General features: G+C 38.0%; 1 protein-coding gene across 1 annotated transcript in view; it reads left to right on the top strand.

Moving 5' to 3' along the window:
* SLC47A1 (solute carrier family 47 member 1) overlaps nucleotides 1-12160 on the top strand; it is a 103458-nt gene that overhangs the window by 83575 nt on the left and 7723 nt on the right. Inside the window, exons 30-31 of the mRNA XM_079130349.1 lie at nucleotides 2937-3006; nucleotides 5050-5182. Of these exons, the coding sequence (XP_078986475.1) occupies nucleotides 2937-3006; nucleotides 5050-5182 (203 nt within the window). The remainder of the gene's footprint in view (nucleotides 1-2936; nucleotides 3007-5049; nucleotides 5183-12160) is intronic.

The raw sequence follows: 12160 nt of genomic DNA, 5'->3' as shown, positions 1-12160 counted from the left end.
ATGTGGTGGTGAGGATTGAACCCACTGCCTCACACATACTAGGTAAGTTCTCTACCACTGAGTTATAATCCCAGCCCCTCACCCACTTCTCTTGAATAAGTGCCCCATCAGTCACCTAAAGTCTTTGGTTCATTTCTAGAGTTCTAAAATAATTGGTTCTAGTAATATTTGCCAGTTTCTATTTTTCTTTTTTATATTTAAATTTTTTTTTATTTTTACAAATTGCATTTTGATTCATTGTACACAAATGAGGTACAACTTTTCATTTCTGTTTGTACACAATGTAGATTCACACCATTCATGTAATCATACATATACATAGGGTAATACTGTCTGTTTCATTCTACTATCTTCCCTTCTCCCACACCCTCCTGCCCCATTTTCCTCTACACCATAATTTTATTCTTCTTTATGGCTGAGTAATATTCCATTATGTATATATACCACAGTTTCTTTATCCATTCATCAATTGAAGGGCATCTTGGTTGGTTCCACAATCTAGCTATTGTGAATTGAGCTGCTGTGATTATTGATGTGGCTGCATCACCGTAGTATGCAGATTTTTAAGTCCTTTGGTTGTAAAACAAGGAGTGGAATAGCTGGGTCAAACAGTGGTCCATTCCAAGTTTTTTGAGGAATCTCCATATTGCTTTCCAGAGTGGCTGCACCAATTTGCAACTCCACCAGCGTTGTATGAGTGTGCCTTTTTCCCCACATCTACGCCAACATTTATTATTGCTTGTGTTCTTGATAATAGCCATTCTAATTGGAGTTAGGTGAAATCTAAGGGCGGTTTTAATTTGCATTTCTCTAATGACTAGGGATGATGAGCACTTTTTCATATATTTGTTGATCACCTGTATATCTTCTTCTCTTTGTATACTTCACAATTGTTTTGTTGTTGTGGAGAACTAGACATTTTGAATATTATGATAGGGTGACTGTGCAAATCAGATTCTCTTTCTTCCCCAGGCAATTGCTGTTCTTACTTGTTGAGGGCTACACATTTGTTTAGTAACCTTCCAAACTGGCTTTTACAAAGACTGTATGACCTGATAAGATACTTCCATAAATGCTTTGATCTGATGAGGATATTTTTTGAAAGCTCTCTTTAAAAAAATATTTTTTCCCAGTACTGGGAATTGAACCAAGGAGTGACTTTGACACTGAGCTACATCCCCAGCCCTTTTTACTTTTGTTTCGAGACAGGGTTTCAGCTAAGTTGCTGAGATTGGCCTGACATTTGTGATCCTTCTGCCTCAGCCTCCTGAGTGTCTGAAATTACAGGCATGCACGCACCACTGCACCCAGACTCCTTAAATTCTTTGACAGGCCCTGCCTGGGAAGGCCCAGCAGTCCAAACGGCCTCTATGCCAGTCCCTCAGTTAACCTGAGAGACCAAACACACAACTCTGACTTTTGGCGGACAAGGCCCTTATTATCCAGCCTGGCAGCAGCAAGCTACACCAGAATGCTGCCTGCAGCGGGACCGGGAGACGAGAAACCACCGCGGCTCTGTTAGATGCCAGAATTCACCAGCTTTTACCAGCCTATTTTCTTCACCAAGTACTCTGCTAATATTGCAAGTGTTTGCAGAGTTGAGAAATCGTTGGTTCTGACATTTCTTACCAGTTCAGTGGTTGCTGTGGCAGAGGCTGATTCTTGAGCTTCCTTCTCTGCCACCTTCCATGATGCCACTGGGACAGCATAGACTTTCCATGACAACTTGGCTCTCGTTCTTTTGTAGAAGTATTTTTTGGGGGGGAAGTCTTTCAGATACTATTTTGTCCATGGCTGTGCACCATTTTTTTTAAAAACAATTGCTCCCTCCTGTGCATTTTCTGTCCTCCCTTTTGGAATTCTTCTCAGACAAATGATGGAACTTACTCATTAGTCCGAAACATCTTTTTTTCCCATATCTTTCTTTGTATTTTGGGACATTCCTCAACTTTATCTTCCAAGTTGGAATTTAGTCTTTAGCCATGACCATTCATTATCTGGTCTTCAAGTGAAATATTTTATCTTAGGGTTCACATTTTTCATCTCCAATTACTTTTGCCCATTGTTCCTTTTTTCTTAACTGCCTGTTGTTAGCTTATGAACATCTCTTAGGAATAGTAATTACAGTTTAAAATTTTTTCTCAATTTTTCCCTTATATTCTATCTGCTATCCATTTGTGTCATCATACTCATTTTGATTTTTCCTTTTTTTAAGATATGCTATTGATTTTCCTTAGTGCCTGTTAGGCATTGGTTCCATGTTTGTATTTTTTAACGAAAGACCATTTTGTTGTGTTGATTAGAGGAGGGAGTGCATAGTTAGGGGGCTACAGTCCTGTTGGCCTAATCCAAAGAGGCCACTCCTCTGAGTGAGAGGGGTGACAGAAGGCTTTGCCTGAGCTGGTGGCTCTGGATGACCATCATGCTTCCTGTGAAGGTGCATGGGAGGGAGGGAGGAAATCTCTGGGAGAGGGTACTGCGGCCTGTTCCATGGGTCACATCCATACTGGGTCTAAACCCTGTCACTGCTGTGCCCTCTCCAGAGCTCCAGGTTGTCCTCTGCAGAAGCTGCAGGCAGATCTTTCATACATGAAAAGCCCAGGCGATCCCTGAAGAGGGAATGTTACCTATATGAACACTGCTTTCAACTCCATTTTTGAGGAAGACTCCTTTCTACAGAGGACGCTTTCCAAAAACAGGCCGAAACCTGCTTTTTCTTCCCAACCCCCACATTTACATACTCATAAGTAGAGCTTTAAGAATTATGCTCTACAATGGCAGCTTAGCCATATCTCTTTTACCCTAAGTTCTACATAGTAAAACTTGAATTAACGAGTTTTTATTATGTACTTAATTTGTCAAAAAGAAATGGTTTTTGACTGAATTGTCAGGTTTGTGAGTTTTAGGTCACTGACTACTTTCTTTTCCTCTAACAGGGATATTATTTCCCTTGTGAGCCAAGTGATGCCGATTTTTGCTCCCTTTCATCTATTTGATGCACTTGCAGTGAGTATTTGGAATCATTTTACTCTAATATATAGCAAAATCTGTTTTGCGTTTCCAGTTTTTTAATTAAAAATAGAATATCTGTTATTTCATTTAAAGAGAATGAGCTCTTTCTTCAAGCAGTCTGAGTCACTTGAGGGAAAGATGAGTCACTCCAGAGTGTAGCCTCACAAGGTGGAGGAGACCGAATTCTCCATCCTCTCTAATTTTATCTGGGGTCTGAATGCCTGAGTGACATCATGGCATTCAGTGACACAATGGTGGGGTGACCCCTGTTTGAGTCCTCCCGGGCCGGCCACGCTGCCTTTGACTTGATTCTGGCTGTTGGGTCTCTCTCTGGTTTGGTCGTCTGTGGACCTGTGGATATTTGAAGACCCTGTGGCTGTGCTCCAGAATCACCCCTGAAGGTTTTCTCAGTTTGTACATCATTCTTCATGACATGGTTTCTAGGCCCCTTTGTCATCTTGCTTTTTTTTCCCCCCCATGGAATTTCTTGCACTTGTTTCCTATTGCTCTGAAGATATGGTACTTGTGATTGAATACAGCAAGTGGTAAGAAGAGTGTGGAAGAGAAGCTCACAATTGCATTAATATTTTTCGGCTATGATTTCAGACCATTTTCTGCTGAGATACCATCAATGAAGCCTATAAGTCCTTTTCTGTATATGATTTTACAAAATATTAATTTTTTTAAAAAAATTGGCGGGGGGGCTGGGAATATAGCTCAGTTGGTAGGGTGCTTGCCTTGCATGCACAAGACGCTGAGTTCAATCCCCAGCACCACCAAAAACACAAAAAATTTTTTTGGTACTGAACATTGAACTCAGAGGTATGGAGCCACATCCCCAGCCCTTTTAACTTTTTATTTTGAGAAAGGGTCTCACTAAGTTGCCTAGGCCTTGCTAAGTTAGTGAGGATGGCCTCTAGCTTGTGATCCTCCCATCTCAGCCTCCTGAGTCACAAGGATTACAGTTGTGCACCACCATGCCTGACTACAAAATATTTTTACTTTGATTTATTTTTTCCCTTAGGGTACAAATGTTTCAATTTTTTAAATTAGAGCATTATAGTTGGGTTCATTTGGACAAAATCATACATGCATGGAATTTGATTTCAGTCCCTGTTCCCCCCACTTTTCCTTCCCTCCTCCCTCCCTCTATTCTCCTTTCTCTGCTCTACTGATCTTCCTTTCATTTGTTTATTTATTTATTTTTGATTGATACTTTCTACATATACATAAAGGTGAAATATATATATAATATATATAACATGATTTTATTAAATTCATTCCATATTTATGCTCCCCTTTCCTGTCCCTGAACCCTCCCTCTCCATCTTCCACTCCACTGATCTTCCCTATATCTTTATGATGTCTACCCCCCACCCCCTCACGCCCCTCCCCACCTTCTTTCCCTTATTTTGCTCTAGTTTTCAAGTATGAGAAAACATTTGACTCCTAATTTTCTGAGTCTGGCTTATTTCACTGAGCATGATGTTGTCCATTTCCACCCATTTTCCAGCAAATGCCATAATTTCACTCTTCTTTGTGGCTGAGTAAAACTCCATTGTGTACATATACCACATCTTCTTGATCCATTCCACCTGTTGATGGGCATCTGGGCAATTACATAATTTGGCTATTGGGAATAGCCAAATTCACAAGATAGTCAAATAGTCAAGATAAATAGAAATTTAAATTATGTTACCTGATGACTTTTCTGAGTAAAGTTTCTGTGGTTTTATTTTTGTTGTTGTTGCTGCTGTTAACATAACTTACTTACTTTGTTTATTTATTTTTTGTGGTGCTGAGGATGGAATCCAGGACCTCTTGCATGCTAGGCAAGTGCTCTATCACTCAGTTAAATTCCCAGGCTATTAACATAACTTTAGAAGCGAAGTGTTTTCCTTTATCTCTTAAATATGTGCTAGGGCTGCTTTGAGACTGAGCTATTTGAGCACACCAGACTGGTGAGCTACTAATGCAGCACTCTGAACTTGATGTGACTGCGTGACCGCATCCTTAGTGTTGGTTCTCCTCCCCTAGGGCACCTGTGGTGGAGTGCTGAGAGGTATGGGGAAACAAAAGATTGGCGCCATCTTGAATGCCATTGGTTACTACGTTTTTGGTTTTCCAATCGGAGTATCTCTGATGTTTGCTGCTAAACTTGGGATAATAGGTATGTGCTTCAGTCCTCAGTGACTTGCCTCAAATCTCACTTTGTCATATTAAGATAAATCACTTGAAATATAAAGCAATTGACTAGAAAGTTGCCCTTTGGAATTGGAAAAATTACCACCCCCATTTATAATCAGTGCCTCCCTTGTACAAATACACTGGAAATGCAATATTGGACAAAATAAACACGCTCCTGTCCTCCTAAACATGAGCCCAAGATTAAATGATCAATGATAACACTAGTCAATTACTGTTGGGTTACGTACTGCAGAAATGAAGGACAGAGTGCTGCAAGGGCCTGAGAGTAGCTGTAGGGAACACCTGTGCACTTCTGGCTTGCCAGAACAGCCCCCTAAGTGATATGCTAGTTAGATCAGGCCTGAAACTCAGGTAGAATTACCTAGAAAAAGTGAGAAGCATTTGTTGAAAAGAATGTTCTTTCTCCACTGAATGGTCTTGTTGAAAATCACTTAGCCATAGACGTATTTTTTTTTTCCTGGCCTGTCATATCTATTTTTTTTTGGCCTGTATGTCTGTCTTTAGGACCATACCACACTGCCTCGATTGCTGTAGCTTTGTAGTAAGGATTGAAATCACGAAGTGTGAATCCTCTGACTTTGTTCTTTTTAAATATTATTTTGGCTTAATTCCATATGAATTTGTGAATCAACTTTTCAATTTCTGCACAAAAGACCAGGATTGCATTGAATTTGTAGATTGCTTTGAAGAGTATTGTCACCTTAACAATATTAAGTCTTCCCATCCATGAACACGAATACCTTTCTATTTATATAGGTCTTCAGTTTCTAACAGTAATGATTACATTTTTAAAGGTACAACTTTTTTACTTACGTGGTTGAATTTATTCCTAGGTATTTTATTCTTTTGGAAGTGGCTATAATTAGACTTATTTTCTCAATTTTCTCTATAGATTGCTCATTGATAGTATATTAAAGCATAGCTGATTTTTGTATTTTGATCTTGTATCTTGCAATTCTACTGGGTTTATTTATTACATCTAGATTTTGGGGGGAGTTCTATATAAGATTGTGCCATCTGCAAAGAAAGATAGTTTTACTCTTTTTCCAATTTTCATACCTTTTGTTTCTTTTTCTTGTATTACTATTCTGGCAAGAACTTCTACAATAGTATTTTAACAATCTTTCTAGGATTTCCAGTTTTTTTTTATTTTCAGTGTAAGACAATGTCATAGCTAAAATCTATAGAACATGAGATAATAATCATAAAAAGCTTCTGTCAAAATTATGCTAGGCTCTTTATGTACTTTATGTTACTTAAATTTACAATATCCCATTAGCTCATTTTATGCATGAAAAGCCTAAAACCTGAAGAAGTGAAGTAATTTGTTGAAAGTTCCACAGGCAGTAAGGACTAAGGTGAATTCGAACCCAGGTAGTTGGACTTCAGAGCTGCCCTCGTTGCTGCTGTGTGTTTCCCTCTTGTTTGAGTTTCAGAATTCCATCATTCAATAAACATTCTCTGAGTAGCTGTATGTCAGGCCCTGTGTGATGTTAGTATCTAGGGATATAAAAAGAAACAAGTGAGGTCCCTGTCTTTTATGATTTCATACTCTCTACTCTTAGGTTTCACTACTCTGTTGTGCTTTGCCATTTTGTATCTGCAAGGTGTCCATCCCACTTGCAAGAAAGGAAGAGCTCAGAGTTTACAATGGCTGTGGCAATAGCTTTCATCTTAGCATCTGTTATCTCCAATGTCCTCTTATTGCCCTCTCTAGATGTGACTTCTCAGCACTTGTTTTCTTGCAAGGGAAGGGAGAGGTGCTCTACAGCTCAAGGAAGCTTCTGTGTTTTACGGACGCCTCATTTCTTCCTTGAGTTGTGTCTCAAGATCCTACCAATAGATCTCTGTCTATAGAGAATAAGTGTCGTGTCACCAAAGATTTGGAAACTGACTGAAATCCACCTGCCAGTTCATCAATACCTGGAGGTCAGCTGTGTTTTCATGAAATAGGTGCTTCTCTGATACTCATAGCTTTTGTGTTCCATTACCTGATGAACATTTTGGGAATACTTGCTTTTGCTCAGGTACGTTTTTCATCAAGTTTGGGTCACCATCCCATGAAAAACAGAAACCTATTTGAAGGTGTGAGAAAGCCAAATTCTGGGCTAGGGTTTGGTCATGCAATACAGCATGTTACCAGGGGTGGCATGTGTCTGTGATTCCAGCTTCCTAGGATCACAGAAGGGGCAGGAGGGTCGAAAGTTCGAGGCCACATGGATGACATAGTGAGACTCCCCCATCTTAAGAAAAAAGTCATTTGTCTTTGTCGGCATTCCTTTTAGATGATGAAATTCCAGGAGCTTTTAATGACTTACAGCCACATTTGTCTGAAGAAGCCAGCAAAGTTAGTAACTATTCAAAAATAATCATGTGCACAGTTGGGATACAAGACAATTACCCAACAGTGTTGCTGTTCAAACACCAGTTTTTTTCCTATCAAATTTGTGGCCTGTCCTGTACGTGAGTGCCTGCAGAGTAGACTTCTGGGCCTCGCAAACAACAAAGAAGCATGGCACAGAAGTCAGGAAAATTTAATAAGGAATGCTCATGTCATACAGACAAATGGCACATTTGTCATTTTCATATTAGTTGGAAAACACCTTCCTCAAAATTTCACTTTCCACCTCTTTCCAAAAGCCTTTTTAATCATGGGAATTGTGGTTTGGGGGATTTCGGCTTTCAGGATTTTAACACTTAAGCAGAGCAGATGCTTGGGTCTTGTCTCCAGAACCATGAACCAAAATAAACCTCTTTCTTTTTATAAATTACCCAGATTCAGGAATTTTATTATAGCAAGAGAAAACAGACTAAGACCCCTTCTTTTTCATTATAAAATCTGTTAGTTGTTTGTGCAAGTGAAGTCTGTTAATAACTATGTGTAGGTGGTGTACCTTGTTACTATTTCTGAGTTCCTCTTCTTATTTACAGTAATTTTCAGTTACTCTCAAGGGCTTTTCAGGTATGTAATCATATCATCAGTAAATAATTTTAATTTTATACTCTTCTTTCCAACTTTCATACCACTGATTCCTTTTTCCTGCATAATTCCTCCAGAAGTATAATCAAATTTCGTGCTGACAGTGGAACTTCTTGTTTTATTTGCAACTTTAGTGATCCTGCTTCCCGTGTTTCTCTACTTAGCAGCATGCTGGATTTGGGGCTGAAGTACACACATAAACCTTTTTCTTTTGTGTGTGTGTTTTATCATGTTCAGGAAGTATCTATGGAGTCTATTTTATTGAATTTTTCCAAAATATGTTTTAATTATTTTGTCAAATTCTTTTTTATTGCCATTAGAAATGATCCTATAATTTTTATCCTTAGTTCTATTATGAAGATAAGTGATATTAATTAGTGATTTTAAGTTGTTTTTTACTGAGCTGATAGATTCCTTTCTGTCAGTATTTAAGAAATTTGTAGGGAGAATGCTCAGCACCCTGAAAGCCAGAAAATAAATGCATGGCAATGTGAAGAGCTCCTTGAATGTGCTCCCCAGCAAAACTGATGAAAATTGCAAATAAAATGAAACAACTATAACAAAAACCCAACTCTTTACAGTCACTGGCCCCAGGAATACAGAGCAAGAGAACACAGGGCACCACTTAAGGCACCATTGACATTCAGGGGTATGGCTATTGATTTCTCTCAAGAAGAATGAGACTGTCTGGACCGGCTCAGCAGGATTTATCTAGAGATGTGATGTGGAGAACCACAGAAGCCCTAGCTCCCTGGGTCTTGATGACTCTAAGCCATCCCTGGCCACCTCTCTGGAGCAGAGGAAAGATCCCTGGAGTATGAAGAGACAAGGGACTGTAGCCATATACCCAGCCATATCTTCTCATCAAACTCAAGACTTTGCACCAGAGCAGGAATAAAACATTTATTCTAAAAAGCGATAAAGAGAAGTTAGGGATATTGTGACATTGAAAATTTACACAGAAGGAAAGAATGGGAAAGTGTGGAAGAGTGGAGGTCAGATAGCTTGTCATAATGAATTTAACAAATGCATAATGATAATCCATAATGAAAATCTCACTGTCAACAGGCATAAAGAACATAGAGCATCTCAGAAAACAACAAATTTTATGCCAGTCTCTTTTGAGGAGCTGAGTGTGTCTTTATGTATCCAGAGCAATTTTTGAAACATCATTCCTCTGAAAGGAAATTTGAAATGGCTGAAATGGGGTCTATTCCATGCTTCAATCAATAACATGAACAATTCAAATGTAGCGTTGTGTTAAACTTCTACTCAAACATTTCTATAGATAAGAGATTTAACAATGAATTTCTAAATGTGATCAATTTGTTACTTTACAAAGAGTGCATTATTCTGTAGTCAACAAACAGTTCCCCCTTGTGCCAACACACACAGTTTTAATGAATATGGGAAAGTTCATGCTTACATGTTATTGTGTAAACAAAATTCCAAAATAAATTCTACATTTGCAAGTCCTTTAGCCAGGTATCTACCATAACTAATTACCAATATATTTATACTGGTAAAAAAAGTTATGAATGTGGTGGAACTCACAAAAACTTTAGCCTTGGTTCAGATGCTAGAAAACATCAGTGTCCTTATTTTGCAAAGAACCCTTACAAAGGTAACAAATGTAGCAAAGTCTTTCATCAGTGCTCTAAATTTATGATCCATTCAAGTATACATATTCAAGGTAAGACTCATAATTGTAAAGAATATGAAAGAATTTAAAATCAAATTGCAACCCAAGAGAATTCATACCAGAGGAGAGCCCTACAAATTTAAAGAATGTGTAAAAAAGTATTGAAGGATTGCTCCATCTTTTATTATAGCAGTGACAAACCCTACACATGTAAAGAATGTGGCCAAGCTTTTAACCAAATCTCAAAACTTAACACCAGAGAATTTATACTGTATGAAGACTATAGGAATGCGAAGAATGGGGCAGTCTTTAAGGATCGCTCGACCCTTACTCAACACCACAAGATTCTTACTGGAGAGAAGCCCTACAGAGGTAAAAAAAATGTGGCAAAGCTTTTATCAAATCTCAAACCTTACTTAGCCTCAGAGAAGACATACTGGAGAGAGACCCTGCAATATAAAGAATGCGGCAAAATCTTTGGGAATTGCTCAAACTTTACTGAACACCAGAGAATTCATAGTAGACAGAAATCCTGAAAATATGAATAATGTGTCAAAGCCTATTTTTAAATTTCAAACTTCCTTCGACATTAAAAAATTCACACTGTATTGAAACCTCATGCATGCAAAGACTGGTGAAAAGTTAATAACTTAACTGGGCGCAGCGGTGTATGTCCGTAATGCCAGCAGCTCAGGAGGCTGAGGCAGGAGGATCTCAAGTTCAAAGCCAGCCTCAGCAATTCAGTGAGGCACTATGCAACTCAGCGAGATCCTGTCTCTAAATAAAATACAAAATAAGGCTGGGGATGTGGCTCAGTGGTTGAGTAACCCTGAATTCATCCTTGGTACCAAAAAAAAAAAAAAAAAAGTTAGTAACTTGAACAATTTCAAGTGGGAATGTCCTTTGTCCTTAGAGTACACCTTAGAGTACAGCAAAATGCTTATAATTGAAGAAAAATCTTGACAAATGTAAAAAGTATATCAAAACCTTTATCAGTATCTCATATCTTGATGTATACAATGGAATTATTAATGAAGTAAAATCCTATAAATGTAGAGAATGTAGCATTTCCTTTAACTGTTGCTTAAAATTCACTGGATTCATTAGTTGATGTGATAGAAATAAAGAAATCCTCACAGATATCCATATAGTGCAGATTGCTCATCTTTTAAAAGATATGTATTTGTTTTAAATCAATAGTTACTAAATATACTCAGTCTTGAAAATCAGAGAAAACATAATTATTTCTTAGATAATTGTATCCGAAGGAAAACAGCCCATTCCTGAGAGTTTTTAATCTGTATTTTTCTGAAGACTTTACAATGGAATTTTATATACTTTATTCCCATTATGCATGAATTTTTTTTTACTAGGTAAACCCCAATATTTCTTTAAAAAAAAAGTAAGGCATTTTCCAATGTATTTTATTGCAGTATGGTTTGTTCTCTCAAAGGTGAAGTTATGCTGAATAAATAATTTATCCCTATGTACATACTTGTTAAAAATAAGCCTTTTTGTAGCTATTCTATAGTATTTCCTTAGGACATTTGTTATTGTTTCTAGAAGAGAGAACATCTGAATTGCTCTTCTTGAGAAATAAAATAACAGTGTCTGAGCATTCAATATGTATGAATTATTAAAAACATTCCTGAACCTTTCCTTAGGATCCATCCATTCCTAGGAATGGAATCACTCAGTCAAAGAGTATAAATGGTCAGTCCATCTATATCTAAACCATGGAGATTATTCCAGGTTTTGTTTAATTGCTAGGAGGAAATATGAGGACCAGCCTCAACCTGCCTTTGCCCGTGTGGGGTTGTAGACAAGTTTGAATGAACTAAGAGACTGATTCCCAATTGATGGCATATTCCAGCCCTAGCCTAAGCAGCTTGCAATGAAGCCACTGATGTATAAATTATTTTTAAAGTTTTTTATTTGTTCTTTTTCGTTATTCATGGCGGTAGAATGTATTTTGACCTGTTATACATCCACGGAGTATGACTTCCCGTTCTTGTGGTTGTACACGATGTGGAGTGTCACTGGCCGTGTATTCAGATAGGAGCATAGGAAAGTGATGTCCAGTTCATTCTACTATTTTCCTATTCCCATTCCCCCTCCCTTCGCTTCATCCTCTTTGTCTAATCCGATGTACTCTATTCTCCCTGCCCCCCTTTATTGTGTGTTAGCTTCTACATATCAGAGAGAACATTCAGCCTTTGGATTTGGGGGTAAATTATCATTTTAAGTGGTTAAAAATAGTTTCTTCTCATAAGAAGATAGGCATTGTTTGAATATTTGCATATTTATGGAACCCTCTT

The sequence above is a fragment of the Sciurus vulgaris genome, assembly GCF_902686455.1.
Source record: "Sciurus vulgaris genome assembly, chromosome: 3".
In the NCBI taxonomy this organism is placed as follows: Eukaryota; Metazoa; Chordata; class Mammalia; order Rodentia; family Sciuridae; genus Sciurus; species Sciurus vulgaris.
Note: the sequence above shows the minus strand (reverse complement) of the source record. Positions and strands in the feature narration are given on the sequence as shown.